Genomic DNA, 21,277 nt, shown 5'->3' with positions numbered 1-21,277 from the left:
CAGGTAGTGTACATTGGGTTTATCAGAGGTTTCATTTACTTCTTTGGAAAAGCAAGTACATCAAGGTTGCCTTTTCCTGCTCAGGATTATTTCCAGAACCAGAGGCTTTCTGTCCCAGTATGACTCAGAGAAGCTCATTCATGTCACGACAAGGTGGGACTACTGCAATTCTCTGTTTATGGGTCCTCCAAAACAGTCTGTAGATTACAAAAGAAACAGCTTATTGATGAGAGAGGTCAAGTGAAGTTGCAATATGTCCACATATGGAATGGAACAGGTCGTCTGATAAAGAAAACTATGTATGTATTATGCTATTGATCAGATCTCAGGAATGTGGGCCTACAGGTCATAAAGTTGAAACTGGCATGTTTGTTCAGTAAAGAGAGTCTTATGAATCTGACTTTGAATATTCGTACGAGTAAACCTCACAGAACAAATGAAGGAGAAGAATACGAAAACTGCATGTGCAATCAGTCTATCTGCTTTCAGTGCAGCTCATTTAGCCTCTGTGGGATGTATGGGAGACAATAAAAAACCTTTCTGTCTCCAGATAAGTTGCCCTATTTTGGCCCTAAAGTCAACCAGGAATACTTATACACTCAGTCGGTTAATTTGGTTCATCTAGTCACAAATAATGCAGTGTAAAACAACAGTTAGTAAACCCTCCTGAAGGAAGGTTATAATGTTGTTATTACATTGTTAGAGAGGTGTTGATCCAGCTGTGTGATCACTGTGGAGGCTGCAGTGTGTGGTGTTTTTTTAACTGTATTGGAGGTACACTGAGATGTTCCTGACATTTAACCCACCCTCACTGATATAAATGAAGTGAACAAAATAACAGAAACACCTGTCAACATAATGCAGTTCAACAGCATCACAAACTACAACAATGACCACACAGCTGAATCAACAGCTCTTTAATACAGTTTCAACACAAACTGAACATTAGAACCATAGAAAGGAGGATGTACTGCAGGACTGTTGTATTAGACTGACTCAGTGTTACCTGACAACTGTATGTACAAAAAGAGAGAAAACTAACATGGTAATAGTGACACCTAATGTTGTCCGCAATGCAACATGACTGATGTTATTTGACATCAAGTGACAAAGTACAGGGTTCAAAAAGACAAAACATGTCTGACATTAATTCACCAATTACATTCATAGTTCACTCTAATTCACTTTAAGCCATTCTTTCATCATCAGCCAATTTCTAGGTCACTGCCACTTCAAAGGATCATTCAGAAACACAGGGAGATTCTCCAGACAGGGGACCTTGTGGGGGTGGGGGTGGGCAGGCAGGCTTGTGTGTGCTTCGCAGCAGCATCCTGCTGGAGGCGATGATTACAATCCATATGTAATGTGCTGGATTAACAAGCACTGGGAGTCGGGATGTAAGCAAAGCCGGAAGCCAGCAAGCCTGGATGTTCTGCTTTGTCAGGGCCTTATCTCACCTTAACACATGAATACACACACACACACACACACACACACACACACACACACACACACACACACACATTAACTGTAACCCTGAATAGGGCTGAATACTGGCTAAGCACCAGAGCACAATCACCCCCTCACTGTCTGAGGAGGTGAATTTGTAGATGAACAATAGGTAACTGTGTGTGTGTGTGTGTGTGTGTGTGTGTGTGTGTGTGTGTGTGTGTGTGTGTGTGTGTGTGTGTGTGGTGCCATTAGTTCAGATGTAGCATGTAAAAAAACGTCATCTGCTTTCATCCTTTTATCTAAGGCACTTGAAAGTCCATGGATGGACAGGGTTAAGTCAGCCCTGTGGAGCTGATTTGTTAATTATTTTCACATGACAAGCAAGTGCGCCTGCTGCGTTTTGAAAAAGTTGAGATTTTTCCATCTCTGTGCACTGTGGACACGTGCTACATCTGAACGGCCCCTTATTCAGTGCAGCTTGTGCATGCACACACCTACAGCACTACAGTTTCACTATACTTGTCGGACCCCTATATTGTAGTTTACACTTATTTAACAAGCCTCAACAGAGTAATTGTAACTCCAATCACAGGCACTCAGTCCTGAGTGCCAAAACTGTAAAAACCCCAAATCAACTCAAGGAACTTTCACACTTGCAGTTCTTAGCTGTGGACGTGAACTTCAATATATACATACATTCATATATTCATACATACATTACATACATTACATACATACATACATACATACATACATACATACATACATACATACATACATAAATATGGTGAGAAAATTAAAGGTAAAACTTGAATGAATGAGTATAGAAACACAATAAATGCAGATGCTTCGCTGCAGGTAAAAGGGCTCACTGAATGTTTGAATGTTTAATGTGTGTCTGTTAACACAAATGCAGTCAGAATGTGTTTAGCTTATCTTTGCATCAAAACTGTTAGCAGGGGGAAAACACCTCTAAAGCTCACCTATGTGCTTTCAACATTAATGCTAATGATATTAATCTTTTCATGTAAATACAGCAGATAAGCATATTTTCCAAAATGCTGAATTATTCCTTTTAAGTCTGCTCCTGAACAGTGTTTAGTCATTCCTAAGTTGAAGGTAAGTCTAAAGTATAACTGAACTAATGGCATTGTGATGCCTGAGCTGACAGCAGTTTTAATCCAAGAGTCACATACTGCTGCTATTAAAATAAAACATTTTTTCCATTGGGGTAAAAAGAGCTTTAAACATCTCTGGACATTTTTAACTATCAACAACATGTAGAGTGGCTGTGTACCTCCTGAGGAAGCTCTAGCTTGGAGCGGTCAGTGCCCTCCTTGGACTGCAGGCCCATGAGGTAGGGAACAGGAGCATCCAGGAAGTGGAGGAGGGAGGCTGGCAGGATGGGAACGTAGACATGCTGCCACTGAAAGGGAAACAGCAGGGTGGTGATGCCCTCTGCCACTGTCATCAACCGCTGGTAGTCTGAGAGCAAGAAATAAATTTTGATGAGGACATAGATCTGAGGAGACGGACTACAAGAAGAAGAAACTTTTATTTTTAAAAGCAATCTGAAAAACCTCAGAATTAAGGAACACTTTATCAATCAAAGATATCAATAAAGAGCTCAGGACAGAACATTTAACTTTTAACATCACAGTCACAACAGCTACCATACAACATAGACATAACAATAGTATCATGACAATACAGGTGAGTAATGATACATTACACTGTAGTTTCTTGGGATTTGCTGCACTGTAACGAGCATAATTAAAGGTTAAATTTTTGATATCAGTGTTTTGGTTCACTTGTCAATTGCCTGTTGCTCCTTTGCTCTTGTTGATTTAGATGTTGTTAGAGAAAAATTGACAAATTTAAATTGACTTTAAAAGGAGGAGTTCACTACTTTTCTGAAAAGTTACAAATTTTGATAAGTGTCAAATTTCAAGTCAAATGGACTTTCTACCAAACTGAGCCAATTCTGCAGAAAAATAAATAAATACATACATACATTCATGAATACATGAATATGGTTAAAAGGACACCAACACAGACTTTAAGACTGAAGCAAAGTAATAATTTGTCACCTGTGGTACTTTTACATTAAAGGCTCTATCTTCCTTCTTTTTTAAGTCGTTTTAGCTGTTCTCAGTAAGAACAGCAGGATTAGAGAGAGGTCATGGTCTGTGTTAAAATACTGTCAATATTCATGATGACTTTTTCAATAATTAACCAAACCATGGTCTGTTCTTAACCATAACCTCTGGTTAACCAGAGTGGCTGTTGTTTCAAATGGGATTTGGAATGAGGTTTTCTTATTTTTGGAACAGAACCTGGAAGTTCTGGTTTCACTTTGGTTCTCAATAACCATCATTTTTAGGACACAGCACATCAGATGAATTTTGAAAACATTACAAACCCTAGAATCTCATCTATCGCCATCTTCAGGTCAAATTTTTGATTTGATACCTGCAGAACATCCCCATCAGAATTTCCTGTTCAGTGCTAATAACCTAATCTTAACATGTTAACCAGCTACACCACAATAAGCAGTATATGCTGAACATTAGCATGTTAACATTGTCCTTGTGACCATATTAGCATGCTGACATTAGTATTAAGCTCAAACAACCTCTGTACAGTATAGCCTCACAGAGCTTGTAATTGTCACAGCAGAAGCACCACTACCATCATGACTGTACCTTGACTGAACCTAGTTTTCTGTACAGCAAGCAGCCTCACAGATCTGCTAGTGTGACTATAGTGTTTATCTGTCAAGTCTGAACAGGCTAACGTCTCTCCCACACACCCACACACACACCACTGTGGGAACTGCACTGAGAAAGTCTGACTCAAACACTTCTGTTTCTTTTTGCATGTCGCAGCACATCCTCCCAACCTACTCCCCTTCTCACTCACACACCAGGATCAGTGTAGCCTCAGTGTCTCAGGTGGTTTCATACACACCATGTCTCAAAAAGTGCCTCTCTTTCCTCCTCACAGTGAGGCCTCATGGGTATTAACAAGCAGATAATGAGAGAGGAACAGTGAGTGATGTCATCTTCTCCTCTTTACTAAATTAATTCATTTTTATTACAGATGCAAATTGATACGGTTTGATTCATCTTGATCTTTGACAACATTTGCTGCATTGCCAAAGAAACTTCCCTAAAAATATTTAAATTACAAGCATCTGTGATAGGTGAGCCTACAATAGGTGGTATGCGATAGCAAGCATGTTTAAAAAAACAAGAAAACAAATCTGATATGGCAAAGCCTGGCACTGCAGAAAGCCCCGGCAGAGACAGGGCTCAGGGATAGTGCACGCTGCTGAAAAGCAGGATGGGACATATAGAGTCATTGTGAAACTGTAACAGTTCATCACGGACTGATAAACACCGGCAGCTTCGTCTCAGAAGGGAAGACAGTGTGAACAGTTCACAGTAGAGTTTAGCAGCTGCACCATGATAATGTTGTAGCATCATAAATCAGATAATGAGTTTGAAAGTTACTGTATGGAAGGAAGACAAAAAAAAAAATCTAAATGAAAAAGGCTTGTAAAATCCTCTGTTCCCATAATACATGGAAGAAACAAGCAGGAAATAAAGCTGTAGTACTGGGAGAACACACCATAAATTACATCAACACAGCACCAACATGGTGGAAATTGGACACATTAAACACTGAATACACTGAAACACAGAAGCAAGATGCTTTGTGAGTATTTGTTGGGGTGTGTACAGTGTGATGGTCAGGAAAGCTTTGCTGAGCTGGTAAAACCCTGCAACTGCTGTTATAACAGCTTCCACTAGTCTGGTTTCAGTTTTTTTTTTTTTTACTATAAATTTTACCTTGATATGTGACAAATAAAACTTAAAACTGCTGTTTAGTGGCAGCATCACTTATACCAGTAACATTAACTACAATAATATAATTTAAAAAAATAATCTTGATAATATTGGGAATTGTGATATTTGGGGTGGACTGTATCTGGATATCAAATTTTGGAGATCGCCACAGCCTCTACGGGGCAGCCAGGCTCCGGGGCACCTGCCAGGACTGTAAATGAACTACACTGAAGCCCCATGACTGTCACTTTCTTCCCCTACCTGTTCACAGCTAGTGAGTATGTAAGGAGGACAGGTAGGGGGGTTCAGCTGATGCCTCTGTTTGTGGTGTAACTGCTTGTTGACTGATCATGAGGAGCGTGGGAACATATGGCAGAGCAGTGTCTCATTAACATTCAGGGAACGGTCTGTGTGGTTCTTCTGTCACCTGCCTCCAGACTAATGACTAATAAACACTCCAAAAACAGCAGGGATGTTCATCATTCAAATGACTCCAGGTTCTTATTTTTTTCCTCTAGATTGCTTTGATGCTGACGATGGATAAAACTGAGACCCATTTTTTATCAAATGACGATGGGATGAGAGACAGAGAGAGCGAGAGAGACTCCAATTTCCCTACATTCAGCAGCTCTTCATACGTACTTTCCTTTTCTTTTCATGTTCTGCTGATGCAGCCTCAGTTTCTGTGGGTTGTTGTTTCCTGTTGGTTCACAGTTTTTGCTCATACTTAACAGTGTTTAAAGGAGGATTAGTTCATCACTTTGGGAAATACGCTCATTTGCTTTCTTGCTGACAGTGAGATAAGACGGTTGATATCAGTCTTGTGGCGGTGCATTAGTATGAGTTGGAGTTCGCAGGGTTTCCTGCAGCATTTCATGTGCCTTGAAATAATGAACGTCTCTCTAATGTCGTGGCACGTGGCACTACATCACACAGCAAAAGTTTTTTGTTTGATGAGCAAGACAGTGGTTAGGAAGTCAGTTAGGAAGTCAGGAGTCAGTTAGGAACTATACTAGTCAAGTTTCCACCCAAATTTAGTGCAAATTTCAACCAAACTTCCAGAAATGCAAATCCAAGGTGTTGATCGTTGTTTCTGAACTTTGGAAACAGCTGTTAGTCGTTTTCCCCTGCCTGGCCTAGCTTAGCATAAAGGCCAACCAGACTGACTCCAGACACCAGAGAGACACTGATCTTTTTGTCTCATTCTTGCAAAGAAAGTCAATAAGAATTTCACGTTTCCCATGATGTAGGATTACACTTGATCACTTCTGCTGCTGTTGGAAACAGGGAAAACTTGTAAAACAAGTTGTCCCTGCCTGTGTGCCGGAGGATTTGTTTAGCTCATAAACTGTGATGCTTCATACTTGATGAAAGGCAGAATTTATTGAGTTTGTGTGTGTCACAGATGCCAGCATGACGACATAATCTCCCACATACCATATACTATGGCAAATATGTCTATAGTTCCTAAACTAAAGCGATGAAAAGCCATTAGTTTGGTAACAGCCAGTGTTGTTAGCAGTGTTGTTTGGGCTGTACTCTAATTTTTTTATTCTTTTTGAAGAGCAGCACAGTGAGAGTTTTTCACCCTTTGTCATTATACTGCACCACAGGGACAGAATACTGCAGACAGGCTTTTATTCTGGGGTTGTGGATCTGGTGTGGGTGCTAACCTTTTCTATTTATGACTCATTGTGCTCAGAAGATAAACAAGCTGCAGAGAAAGTGTTACAGAGTGAGCTGCAGACTGGAGGAGTGACACTGAAACAGAGGAGGACAGAGAATGAAAGGTGATATCAGTCTATATTGGTCCAAAGTTGCTTCACATTATGTTGGTGTAATACAACCAGCAACACACACTGCTACGACAGTCTCACTGCAGCTGTGAATAATGGATGAAGGGAAACCTAGAACGTGGAAAATCTGATCCCTGTGCATCTCAACTACTGTCTGTACTGCATCAACTATTCACATATTAACTGCTAGAAAACTGAATGAAGGAATAAGTTTCAGTGACTGACAGGTCTCAATTTCTCATATATTGTGTCTTCATCAGAGGCATGGTGGTCTGACTGACATGAAGGAGAAGGCCTGTACAGATGTTCAGAGCACAGTCTGCCTGCTAATCTGACACTTATTCCAACATGAAGTTAATTTCAGAGCCTGTGAGACTTCTCTTCTTCATATTGATGTAAAATACTTTGAACTTGGGCTGCACAAACACAGCTGAACTTCCTCACTTCCCACCTCTACAGCCACACAGCAGCAGCACTTACCTGAACTAAAGAATATTTGTAGTGCAACATGAAATATATGAATATTGATGTCAGTCGATTGTCAGTCCTATTTTTTTTTTTTGCACTACTTCATACTCTAAATTCAAACTGTCCCATTACCAGCAGCTGAATCAGCTGCGATCAGCTCCTGTCTGTAGTGTATCATGATGTTCAGACAACTATCACTGGATTACTGTGATACTTAAAGAAATGTCTGTGTTATGATTTATAAAAAGATGTTTGGATGTATAATTTTAACAGACAATGAATATCCACAGGAATGTGCGTCACACTGAATCACTGTGTATCATGTCTGTTTGCTCAGATTTGACCGAGGTAAACTATGGTACAATGATAGCCTCTATCAACTGTGTGTCACAGCCACTGCTGCCGCTGCATCTGCTGACCATGTTGATATCTGAGCCAAACTACAATAACTAACTTCCTGTTGTTTTTAGCGCACAGTCACTCACCAGGTGCACCTCAGAGTGTGAAATCCTGTACTTTATCATGGAAAAACTAAACGGACAAACCACAGTACTTCATGATGCAAGATGATTTCTGCATGAAATCAAAAGGTAAACAACTAAATCTGTTTGCTGAACTGTTGGGACGGTGATCTTTTATTAAGTAATCTTTTATATGTGTATAGATTGTAATTATACAGTGTGAAAACAAGTTCTACATATTAACTAAATCTATAATATCAACACATTATGTGGAGCTGGACTTACCCTGTGAATACAGGAGGATCTGCATCTCCAGCAGGGTGCAGGTGAACACCTGGACCAGGTTTTCCACTCCCAGCAGATTGAAGGACTCAGCCAGGGGGAAGTCAGCCAGCGGCAGCTCCCCCAGCCCAGGCCTCTGGCACAGGATGGGCTCGTAGACACCGTGGAACTTGAGTGTGCGGCCTGGGGCGGGTAGGGGCACCTCATACAGGATGTTGTGAACGTAGCTCTCTAGTGGCAACGGGGGGGCAGTGGCTACTGTAACAGCCCTGTGCAGCTGTGACAGGAAGTGGCGGCAGGCATGCATGAACGGCATGGGGGTTATCAGGCACAAAGCTTTGGACACATAGAGGGTGTCACGCGATGAGTCATACCCCCCAGCCGCACGAGATGAAGACGAGGCAGATGAGGAGGTGGGGGAGTCAGCCTCGTCTAAACTGCTGGCCAGAGAGTCCATGCTGGAGGAGGAGGAGGAGGAGGAGGAGGAGGAGGAGGAAGGGGGGTTGGTGGAGGCGTGCTCTGCATTGTGCATCTGGTAGAGGGTCTGCATGGCAGAACAAATCTGTGGGCTGGTCACCTCCTCGTAAAAAGTGTGGACGAAGCCATAAGTACGAGAGCCATCCTCCTTGGTGATGATGAAGGAATGAAAGCGAGGGTGACGCTGGTCCGCCTGTGTCCGGAATGAAAGGCCTTTAGGCATACACAGCTGCAGGGAGAGGGTAGGGGACACGGGTTAGTCATTACTTCAACTGTCAATCTACTGTCAATTCTAATTAAAACGACTATTTTCTATAATTATATCATCTTTAACATTTTCTGATGGCAAATGTTTTTGTCTGTGGGACTCTGGTGAAAACTGCTGCGGTGGCACTGGGTCAGATCTGTTGCAGCATGCACTTGATACCACCACTGGAGGGTGCCTCAGTTGCAAATTTTCAAATTCTATGCACATGTTTAACAAATGACTGGAATTACAGAGATAAAAGTCTGAACTAGTTTATTGTTTCTCTTCAGCATCATCCACTCACAGTTGCTGAGATACTAGACAAAAATTTTTGTCACCAAATTTCTCACCACATGGTGGCACTATGCTAATATTTCTGTGTGCATGAAGCATTGAATTATGGAGAAGCTGTTCATAAAGTTTCTGTCTTGTAGCCTTTATAGTTTTTGAATTATTCAACCATGTTTACCTGCAGATAAATCAATAATGAAAATAATTAGCTGCAGCTCTACACGTGTAAATAATGTTTGTAATGGAATGTTTGTGCTTTCACAGCCAAACTGAGTCAAACACACACACTGTTGATGTAAACACCCAGTGTATAATAAATCTCCCTTATCAGCCTCATTATGGTTGAAGTGGCCGCTGATAAGGAACTGACTGAACACACACACACACACACACGCCTGGTGACCTGATTGGATTATGCATAAGTCATGTGTTTCACTGATCAGTGCTGACAGACAGTCTCTTCTCCACACCCAGCCTCCATCTGACATTAGTCATCACCACCACCACATTTTTTATTTTATTTTTTTTTGAGGGGTGAGGGGTGGAGGAAGGGCGTGGGGGTGGTGGGGTGCACTAGTGTTTGGAAGTGTGAGGAAGGTGATGAGATCAAAGACAACAGTGAGAAACATTTTGTTTAATTTGGCAGCAGCACGAGCTGGGGCACGTTCAGGATTGCAGCATGAGCTGGGGCGCGTTCAGGATCCCCGAGCAACATAAATGTGACAGATCAGAAGTGATGTTCCTGTGTGAACAAATACACATCTGACCTCCAGGACTGCAGCAGTCACAGTTTAAAAGGAGCTGATTCAGCTGTTTTCATGTAAACACTGTTGATGTGAGAAAGAAATGAGGACAACAGGAGCAGAGGAGGAGCTAACTGTGTTTACATTGCAGCAAAACTTCTCAAGCTTCTCAGCTTTATCTGTTGCTGGACTGGAGGTTGACTGGAGCTCTCAGTGTGGACATGTCATCCAACCATCCACAAAAAGACAAGAAGATTTCACATCTCTTCAGAATCTCTATAGCTCCTACATGATCGACTGAAGTGATCCTATTAGTGGTGACTGGTGTGTGTGTGTTTACTGGGATGGTAGATATCAATGGTTCCTAAAGGCATAAAATACACAAAGTAAACTCAATAAATTCATCATCTAGACCTCAGATATTCAGTCAATCAGTCTCCATGAAAGAGCCCATATTCCTTCTTTTCCTTTATTGTTTTCTAGCTTTTTTTGTGCATGTACAAGTTCATTAAGTTATAAAACCCAGAGTCAAGTGAGTCCTTCTCTCTGCAGAAAACCCTGAAGTCCAGCAAACACCTTATTTCCATTCCTGGGGTCTCTTCTGTAAAGTGTCTATGTCACTAAGTAAAATGGCCACCTATAGTTTCATACAAAGAGTTTTTTTTGGCTTGTTTTCATGTTGAGAAGACACTGTTGTTTTTGTAGTGAACCCAAGTTTCCTTTATATGGACTTCAAAAGTGAAGAACTGCAACAGTACAACCCCAACCTTTTGTTGTGTTCCTATCATTTATGGAGGGCTGCTAACCAAGTATAGGCCCACTTTTACCTACACACTAAGAAATGAAAGTACAGGAATTGACTTAAAAAGGTACAAAGGCTTTGTCACTCCAGCTGTAGCCTAGCAGGGTACAGCACTATACCTTTAACCATTGGTACATTTTTGTACCTTCTTGTCTGTACCTTTAAAAGAACGTTTCTGTACCCTAAGTGACAAAAATTTACCCTTATGTCCTGGTACAAAAATATACCCAGTTGAAAGGTACTAAACTGGTACCTTTTTATTTTGGGAGGGAGAGACAGGAAAGTCAGGGAGAGAGAGAGGGAACGATATGCAACAAAAGACAGTGCGGCGGACTCGAACCCATGGCCACTGCGGTAAGGACTAAACCCAAGTGGTACATGCCCTACCAGGTGAGCCACAGAGGCGCCCCAAGAACTTGCACCTCATGAGGTACAGTTGGAGCGACATTTCATTTTGTACCTTTATGATGCAAAACATACCCCTTTTTCAGAGACAAAATCATTTATACTTATTGACAAAAATTTATTTAAAAAAACTGAAAATTAGTTTACATCTTTTAACAAAAACAACAGTTTATATATAAACTAATCCATTTTCAGTGCATTTCAATGTATTCTGATAGAGCTGATTTGTCCTTAGGAGAAGTTCCAAAATGCAAAGTCATAACCCACATACTGTATTAGGTTCAATTAATTCAGTGTTTTAACACTGGCTTTATAAGCCTGCCTCATGACCCTACAATATTATTAAAACGGTTAGAACAATGTAAAGACTAGCTGAAATCACTAAAACACACACCCAGCTGTGTTGTTACTGAAGCTGATAAAATTACTCCAAGACCAAGAATTGTCTGGAAATTGTCGCCTGTTTTATTACAACAAAACCAACTATCCATAAATCAAGATGTTGTAATCACTGATTTGCAGCGTTATCTGCCTGAATCTTCATCTTGTTAAAACTTTGCCGTACATTTCTACTGCAATGATTTTGTACCTTTAAATTGAAACAAAAGGTCCACAGTTATCACCCTAAGGACCATTTCAGTACCTTACAGGGTACTTTTCTGAAAAATGTACCTTGAGGTACCAAAACGATACCCCTATTTCTCTGTGGGTAGAACTGTGAAGAAACATGCTGATTGTTTTTCAATCTTAAGATGGTGAACTGTGTTGAAATGTTGAATTGTAACAGTAGGACTACAGTCAGCCCTAACTCAACAAAGACAGTTGTAGCATTAAAATACAGAATGTAACTGAACAACAGCTGCTAGCAAAGACAACAAGTTCAGTAACACTTGTAATTCATTATCATTGATCATTGATTCAGTGATATTATAGTCACCACTGGCAGTCGACGCTGATAAGACCCAATCAGGAGCGACTGTGGGTATGTATGTCATTGTTTCCAAAGTTTGTGTCCTTCCAGACTACAACACAACCCCAGAGTTTTCTAAATAAAACTGGGTTTTATTTTTTGAAAGTGTCTGTTTTAGGGGCTGAAAACTCCAGAGTCGTGTGGACGTTGAAGTAAATGTAGCGGAAGAGATGAGTTTTAAAACTAAAACGTTGTAGTGTGGACATAGCGTTAGATGTTGACTGTTTTCATCTGATTTCAGCTCCTACAAACACCCCAGGACCAGCAATCCTGGTGTGGATTCGAGACACTTGTTCAGCTGAGCCTCATGACTCAATGTGTAACCCTGCTGAGGAACCTGAAATGTCCTCAGTTTCAGTTTGTTTTTGTGGGGCATGAGTAAATGAATGCAATATATCATTGGGTGTCCTGGGGTGAGAGGATGATGGGATGAGCAGGTGATAGAGGTGTGATGGAGGAGGAAGAGAGGGAAAGAGAAGCTGAAGTAATCAGCAGGAAGAAAGCGAGAGAAATGTGTCTGTTTCCAGAGGATGTCTCGTAATTGTCATCATCAGCAGTCCACAGTCATCCATGTGTCAAGTTTCCGTCGCTGCATAAAAGCTGTTTCCATCCTGATGCAAGACGAGAACCACGGCTGAATTATTTAGCAGTGCTGACACCAGGCAAGTGGAAAAATAAGCAGTGACCTTCAATTGTGAGTGGGCAACACCCAGAGCCACAACACACACACACATACACACACACACACCTTTCTGGTCACTATACTGACAATGTAGCAACTTCAGCAGAGCCTCAAACAATCACACTTTCCAAAAACAAAAAGGACTGATCATTGATATACTTGAGGGGAAATCAAATCAGAAGAACATACAACAAAGGCCCTGACCTGAAGTTCATAGTCAACACTTTAACCCATAGTCCACCAGGGTGGTCGAGTCCCCACATGAAATACTTTCTCTGTATCTGTTGATTTCACACAATGAGTTAGATTCACACTGACACTAGAAGGAGGCTTCACTGGAACAGTTTAGACCGCATCATTCTCACTGTTAAATTGTTTTCTACTGCTACTCTGCATATGTATCAGTTTATCTGTTCAAATAATAAAGCATGAAGTGTATTTAATAATCCAGATGGGGTATTAATATTCCTCAATGTGGAGGGAGACAGTGTTTACTCGATGACTTCCACTGATCCAAGTGTGTGTTTGATGTTTGTGTTTTCTGATCCCATGTGAGTCAACTTTGTATTTGTTCATCTGTTCAAATCTGAATAGGAAAGGTGGTCATGCAAAGCTCTCGGTGCAACTCCACAGAGATAGGAGGTGCTTCATCACTGCTCCCTTGAGAAAGTCCTGTGTGAGATGTGAGTCCTATGTGTCTTAATCCAGGGCTTTGTAGTGGACACAGCAGGACGTCATTAAAAAGGTCATGCTAGGGACATTTTGTTGTTTATCCCTTTTCACTCTCTCTCACTAAAACTATCACACTGATATCTACTCCTAGGATTACACCATTTCAATGAGCCTGTTGGGAGGAGCTGATAATTTAGACCTGTGTTAATCCAACCAGCCCTGTTCGGGGGTCTCTCAACGTGTTTGAGCGTGAGGGAGACTATGAGTCAGCATGGCATTGTTACAAAAACGTTTGATCCACTTTGACCAATATTGTGTGATTGTCAGTCACTACATTAGTCCTGTGTTAGTAGATGGAGGTCAGGGTTTGTCCTGCATAGAGAATTGGGAGGCGGCCGCCTCAGTCAAATTTCGTGCCGCCTGCGCCTCCCAACAAAATTCTAGTAATTGTTTTCTCAGAACTCGGTGGATTTGAATCAATACAAGATGCAATTTGTCCCGTATTTTGGTTCATGTCCTCAAAGTGCTGTGAATAATGTAATTTCAAGTAAAACCAAACCAGCTGACACCTTTTTTTACATAAAAGGTGGCAACTCTACAGAGTGAGGAAAAACCCTGGAGGTTATTAAATATTCCTCTGAAGTAGAGACGGGGATCAATTTAACTAAGATGTCACTGCGTCTGATATCATACTGATTTACTGGATTACCTTTGCCCCCTATAATGGTACCATCCATCTTCACTATAGTTGCCACGTACCATGTTGACAGCATCCTGGTCGAAAGGGTTCCACTCCACATTCTCAGGGTAGCGCGCCAGAACTTTGGACTTGAATGTCCTCTTCAGGGGACTTTGTTCAAAGTTTTCACCTGGAGAGAGAAGGCAAAATAATCAGGTGGGACTGGTGGGAAACAATCAGGGAAATGTAAGAAAATATAAAATATCAATATTCTACACAACAGAACAGCATGAGAGTATGACGCTAAAGGGTTACTTTAACATATCATAGGTTGCAGCAAACTAGTCTTTCTCCAATAGTTAGCGGAGCAGAAGGAGAAGCACAAAAGCACCAATGCCAACAGAAAAGGAGATGTGTGCAGTATTATGGTATAATGGTAGTAAGAACATCACTCAATAGCTGAAAGAACTGAATAAGAGATGCAGGGATAAAGGTGAAGAAATTAAAGCTACAGTATTTTAAACAAAAATCAGCATGTTAGCATGCTTACATTAGCATTTAGTTCAAAGCACTGCCATGCCGAAAAAGAGCCTCAGAGATGTGCTAGTATCACAGATGTGCTCGTTTAGCCCTAGCCTCATTAACAAATGATTGGCCTAATTGTGGCACTACAAGGTCAAAACTGTTTGCATCGCAAATGGTCATCAAGTTCTGAAAGCATAACAGAGCCTGAGCCAGAACAACCACAACTACAGACTAATCACACAGATCAACTAATCAGCTGGAAGGGGTTCACAGTCTTGCTAAAGGGCATATCAGTTGGTCAAACTTCAAAATTCAGGCGTGTATTAAAGGCATAAAGACCTGGATGACCAGCAATTTTTGTTTCTTAACTCAGACAAAACTGATGATATTGTATTTGGCCCTAAACACATCAGAGACTCATTATCTGATATTATACTTACTCTGGATTGCATTATTCTGGACTCCAGTGCTACAGTAGGAAACCTTGGGGTCATTTTTGCAGGGACATGTCTTTTACCTCACACATAAAACAAGTCTCTAGGACAGCTTTCTTCCAGCTGCACAACATTGTGAAGATTAGAAACATCCTGTCTCTAAAGGATGCTGAAAAACTAGTCCATACACGTGTTACCTCTAGACTGGACTACTGTAATTCTTTATTATCAGGATTTCCCAATAACTCAGTAAAAAGCCTCCAGCTGATTCAAAATTCCTCAGCGCGGGTTCTGACAGGAACTAGGAAAAGAGATCACATCTCTCCTGTTTTGGCTTCTCTACATTGGCTCCCGGTAAAATCCTCCTCCTCACCTACAAAGTCATTAATGGTCAGACACCTTCGTATCTTAATGAGCTCATAGTTCCCTATTATCTGCAAAGAACACTCCGCTCTCAAAACGCAAGTCTACTTGTGGTTCCTAGAGTTTCTAAGACTAGAATGGGCTCCTCTCTTGTGGAAGAAGATCCCAGTTTGGGTCCAGGAGGCAGACACCCTCTTTACTTTTAAGAACAGGCTTAAAACTAAACTGTCCTCTTAGGGCTTATAATTAGGGCTGGCTTGTTATCCGTTATGCTGCTATAGACCTAGACTGCTGGGGGATTCTCATGATGCACTGAGCTCTCTCTCTCTCTCTCTCTCTCTCTCTCTCCCTCTCTCTCTCTCTCTTCATTCTGCAGGTATCTTTGTTTTTGGAGCAGTAGGATCCAGATCTGTCACCACAACACATTATTATTATCATTATTATTATTTATAAGTATTACTGATAACATTACTATCTATAGGTATTAAACAATTAACAGCAGATATGATAAAAACCATTGCCTATGGGTATAACTGTTATTATTTTCACTGTTACAATAAACAATCAACAGTGTACACTGCTGTCCATGGTCTCTCTCTCTCTCTCTCTCTCTTCCCTCACCCCATCTTCCTCCTCCCAAACCCAACTGGTCGAGGCACACAACCCCGCACCCTGAGTCCGGTTCTTTTAGGGTTTCTTCCTGTTAAAGGGAGTTTTTCCTCCCCTGTCGCCAAGTGCCAAATTGCTCTTTGTGGGAACTTTTAGGTTTCTCTCTATAATAAAGTAAGGTTGAGACCTTACCCTGTAAAGTGCCATGAGATAATGTGTATTATGATTTGATGCTATACAAACAAAGTTGAATTGAATTAAATCAGCAGGTTGAAAACTTGCTGACTCAACCTGCTGAAACTGACTCAAAGGGTTGGATTTTTTCCCTGATGAAGTGCTGATGATGCCTGGTCCTGGGATTCCAACCTGCAGCTCTGTGATTACTTTCTGTGGTTAATCCACAGACATCTCATTTCCTTTCAGTGACCACATCTCGAACCTGCACTGATTTCAGAGAAGTGAATGGAAGAGCTGGTGTATTGACTATAGACAGTCAATACAGTCAATACAGCAGACAGGGTTTTCTTGGACCTCCTTATGATCAGAGTGAGATCAGCATGTTATCACAGATTATTCCAGAGCAAGGTCTTGTGAAAAGTTTTTTTTTATGTGGCAAACACGATGAGTATAATAACTTATCTCAAATACAGATGCCTTTATTTGAAACGGGGTTAATATTGTACACAGTCCATGATGATGATGAAGTACTCTGAGAGAGAGCTGAAGGACCACATAACACTCAGACTCTCTGACCTGTTCCAGTTGCATACTGCCCAGCCCACTCCACTGGCTACACCATATCATCAGCACAGGAAAGTCTGATGCTTTTCAAAGACTTCAGCTTGGAATTCAATGCAATCATCCCCCAAGACATCCACCTTCCTCATAGACAGACCCCAGTCAGAAAACACTTCCAAAACCATCATTCTGAGAACAAACACCTCCCAGGGCTGCACCCCAGTTCCACTGCTGTTCCATGACTGTTGTGCCAAATACGACACAAAACACATAATCAAGTTTGTCTCAACACAGTGCACAGAGAGGAAGAGATCCAACAAACTGTAAACACCACCTCCCTGATCAAGAGAGCCGAGCACTGCCTGCACTTCCTGCAAACCTCGTCCCTCCTACCCACACAATATTCTACTGAGGCACAAACGAGGGACCAGCTTCATCTCTGTCTGGTACGAGAGTTCAGACTAGAAGTCTGAGTGGTGAGAGACAGTTAGACAGAATGTTTACCCCTCTGGCGTGCGGTCCCGCAGCACAGTGCAGGACTGCCAGGCTCTGCTGTAATCTGTCCACTTTACAGTTTTGTTTATTCACTGTTCAGCATTGAGAGTCAACGCTTCCTGCGCAGGTCTTTCAGCAGGGCTGAAATCACTTAATCAGCTGATCATTGTCTTTATTAAATCCATTAATTACTTTGTCTATAAAATGTCAGAAAACAGCACAGATGCTCAGTATCATTTGTCGCAGCCCAAGGTGAGCTCTTCAGAGGTTTTCAGTTTTCTATGTTGTATGACAAAGAGAAGCATTAAATTGTCACATTTGTGCTGCAACCACCACCAGTTAGATTTATGGAAAAAGGTGGTCTCTAAGTTCCTGATGTTGGGCTGTACCAGCTATGCTACATCGCTGACTGGATTAAAAATGAAAAGTGAACCTGTTTCTGTGAATCTTCTCGGGTTAATCAGTGGTCTCCTGTTTACCTCTAAACTAAAGTTTCAAACTTTTATTGGGGAGAATATGATTATTATTATGATATCATTATCAACACAACTATTAAAGCCAGGCAGGATACACGTCCTCCCTCTCACAGTGTTGGGTGACATACACTTCTCTTCTGGTACCACAGGAAGGGGCTTTGAGTTGTGGGACAGTCAAGGCATTGTTACTGTTGTTAATTTAACTTGATCCAATATGTAAGAAATATAAATATATTAGATATGTCCAGATAAAGTTTTTTAAACTAACAAAAAGACACTGGAGAACATGGTCTCTGTTCCAGGCCTCTTTCTATATAAGATAAAAGTGAACTTGCATTCATGACCAGAGACTGAAATAATGACCTGAAAATAGATGGACATGGGTTTTGTTACCTCTGTTTACATCTTAACCAACAACAATAACCAACCATATTTATAATAAACAATCTCAACACATCTTAACATGGACAGCTTTAACACATGCTTTCTTTCCCTCTGATATCTGATATTCCAGGTGTAATGATTGGCTGAGTAGCATCACATGAGATGAGTTGCAACACATGAGATCCTGGGCTGCTAAACCAGTGACTAGAAAAGCTGCCAGTACAAACAAAACCACTTCACTAATTCTTAATCATTTAAACGTTATAGGTCTGGTTCCAGAAAGGACGGCATCTGGGTCTGGACCCGGACTGCGGCCCGCCTATTAGTGGCCTCAGATCAGGCTTTGACACACACATATGAGTAAGATCATTGTTGGTTTGGATCTGTGCATCAGATTTATTGACTGTGAGAAAAATATAGAATATCACTAGGCCTTTAACCTATGGGATTAGATTTGTGTCAAGCAATTGAGCGAAACTTCCCAATAATCAAACAAAAATATGAAATTGAACGTGAATAAAAGTCATTTGAAACCAAAAATCTTAACTAAAAACTTAAACTAAAACTACACAAGAGTTAATCACCATGTTCTCTAGGTTTCTTTCACTGAGGGATTTTTCATTTGCCTCCACTTTTCACTTTCAGTTTCGCAGCCATTTGAATTTTTCAGTTTCAGTCGTAACATGAAGCTCTCATCTGGGCAGGTGTTACACGGCTGCATCCCCATTGGTCAGCACCTTGTCAGGTGACAACCAGTGGGCAGGAAGTGGTGTCCCTCCATTTATTTGCTGGCAACCATTTGTATTGCTAAATGCAAATACTTTAAAACAATCTTATGTGCCTCTACATATACAAATGAAGAAAGAAAGAGAATGTTCATGTGGTTGATAATTAGAAGATATTTCTTACATTTTAAATATATATATTAATCTGGAAACTGGTAAACAGCTGTTAATGCTAAGGTTGTCTATGTAGCAATAGCAAAACTTACAAATAGCTCCTTCAAAGCAAACAGGAAGCAGCTTGTTGTTGTCAAAGGTTTTTATTAGCACAGAAATGTAGAAATCCTTCAGGTGAACACTCCTCTTGTTCTAAGGTTAAATGTAGTTCATACTGTCATATAGTTCTGAATGAAGGACCATTCTTATCTAGAGCAAGGACCTTATTAAAAATAAGGTTATGGTTAGGTTATTGTAGGTTATTGTGCAAGTATAGTTCCTACCTTTTCTCTCAATGTGTCAGATACAGCATCAAATGTTCATCTCATTGTCAGACTTTAGCAACAGGTTCTGAACATTAATCAGAGTGCCTCTAAAATCTCTGGTGTTTCTGTGTTGACATTTAGTTATTTTTAAAGCTACATACTTTCCTCTTCTTCTGTGTTTTATTTGAAGTGTTGATCCATAAGAAGATATATTTGTGGTTTTAAAAACCAAAAACCATCTCAGTGTAGTTTCACATCTCCTCTCTCAGGCTTCTCTCTGGAGCTCTAATAACAACAGGTCAGTGAGCCAATCAGAAGAGAGGAGGCTCTGAGTCTCTCTTCTGAGAAGAGAGGAGGCTCTAAGCACCTCCTCTGATTGACTGACTGTTTTCTGAATGATCCAATACGAATATAGAAGATTTCAGGTAAACACTCAGAAAAACCAAATCCTGCAAGTTTGGATGGTGGGTCCAGGTGGGCGGGTCTTGGAGCATGGCTAAGAGTGGTGACTGCTTTTTTGTGACATCACAAAGTTCCAGAAGTCCTGAAGGCTGGTTTTAAGGCTCAGTTTCTAAATAAAGCATGTGTGCATTTCTCTGTGGACTGAGCGCTTTGATACTTTCACAGTATTAATATAGAACCTGCTTTATAATCAAACAACACATTTACCTTCATACCACCGTCACAGCGTGACCTTCATAATGCAAAATGAATGAGGATTCCATGAGGGAGGACTTAGATTTGATAAAATGCTATCAAAACCCAACCCTGAACAGTTTTCATTTAACCTGTTTGCATGCTATCTTCAGCTGTATGTTACCAAACAGCGTGACTTGTGAAGTTGAGGCTGTCTCAGTGCCATCTGAGAGAAAAACAGGTTTAAACATTAAAGTGTGAAACATGTGAGAAACAGTCTGAAGAGATTTTGTGAAGATCCTACGGTGAAATGGTTTTACTGGGCCAAGGCTGACATCATGTTTCATTAGTTTCTAAGGTGTATCTGTAGAAGAGAGCAGCTGACTGAGTAAAAGCAGACAGACAGTGTGAGGTGTAGCACTTTTTACCTGTGGCTGCAGTATCTGGATCCCTGCCCTGCCGGTCTGCTTCTAGCCACTGGTACAAAGCTATGGACGAGCAGCATGCAGAAAAACATGGACCACAAAACAAACAAAAAAACAAGGGCAATGTCAAAACAAATGCACATGGAAAAGCACATTAATAAATGCATGGGAATGAGTTGAGCATGAACATGACATATATCAATATCACAACAAAGCGAGACATTTAAGACATAACACACATTCTGAAACAGCACTTTTTACTTTTCACTGTTGTCTGTATTGTTGACTATACCATGAACAATAATGGAGGTTAAAATGTGCAGTGTGTTAGACACAAAGTGTCACACTCTGTGCAGAAGTGTCTGTGACCTGAGGTGATGTTTGGTGAGTAAAAGGAGCCGTTTCAGATATGAACATCTCAGTGACTTAATGATGGAGTCAGGGGTGAGGTGATAGCTGATGTTCAGTGTTAGTGAGAGGCTCTTCACAGTTAGACTAAGCAGGAGCATTTACACAGCAACAAACAGACCACATGTTTATCACAGTCAAACTCCAGAGGGGTTCCAATCAATCAGAAACAACAGATATGACAGGTAAACTCTAGGGATGGGTATCATTATGATTTGAATGGTACTAATACTCTTACTGATACTGTTTTTTGATCCAGTTCTTTAACACTTCTCTTATCTTTTGTTTGTTATTTTTAAAGA

General features: G+C 40.9%; 1 protein-coding gene across 2 annotated transcripts in view; it reads right to left on the bottom strand.

Annotated features, from left to right (window-relative positions):
* Nucleotides 1-21,277, bottom strand: part of LOC111224753 (DENN domain-containing protein 5B-like) — a 68,344-nt gene that overhangs the window by 21,798 nt on the left and 25,269 nt on the right. For both annotated transcript variants that reach the window (XM_022749375.1, XM_022749376.1), the window contains exons 2-5: nucleotides 20,571-20,630; nucleotides 14,359-14,468; nucleotides 8,314-9,016; nucleotides 2,750-2,937 (exon numbers count right to left, since the gene is read on the bottom strand). In XM_022749375.1, coding sequence (XP_022605096.1) covers nucleotides 2,750-2,937; nucleotides 8,314-9,016; nucleotides 14,359-14,468; nucleotides 20,571-20,630 — 1,061 coding nt within the window. The remainder of the gene's footprint in view (nucleotides 1-2,749; nucleotides 2,938-8,313; nucleotides 9,017-14,358; nucleotides 14,469-20,570; nucleotides 20,631-21,277) is intronic.

Source organism: Seriola dumerili, unplaced genomic scaffold, assembly GCF_002260705.1.
Source record: "Seriola dumerili isolate Sdu_G_001 unplaced genomic scaffold, Sdu_1.0 BDQW01000138.1, whole genome shotgun sequence".
In the NCBI taxonomy this organism is placed as follows: Eukaryota; Metazoa; Chordata; class Actinopteri; order Carangiformes; family Carangidae; genus Seriola; species Seriola dumerili.
This window is presented reverse-complemented; position numbering and strand designations above follow the sequence as displayed.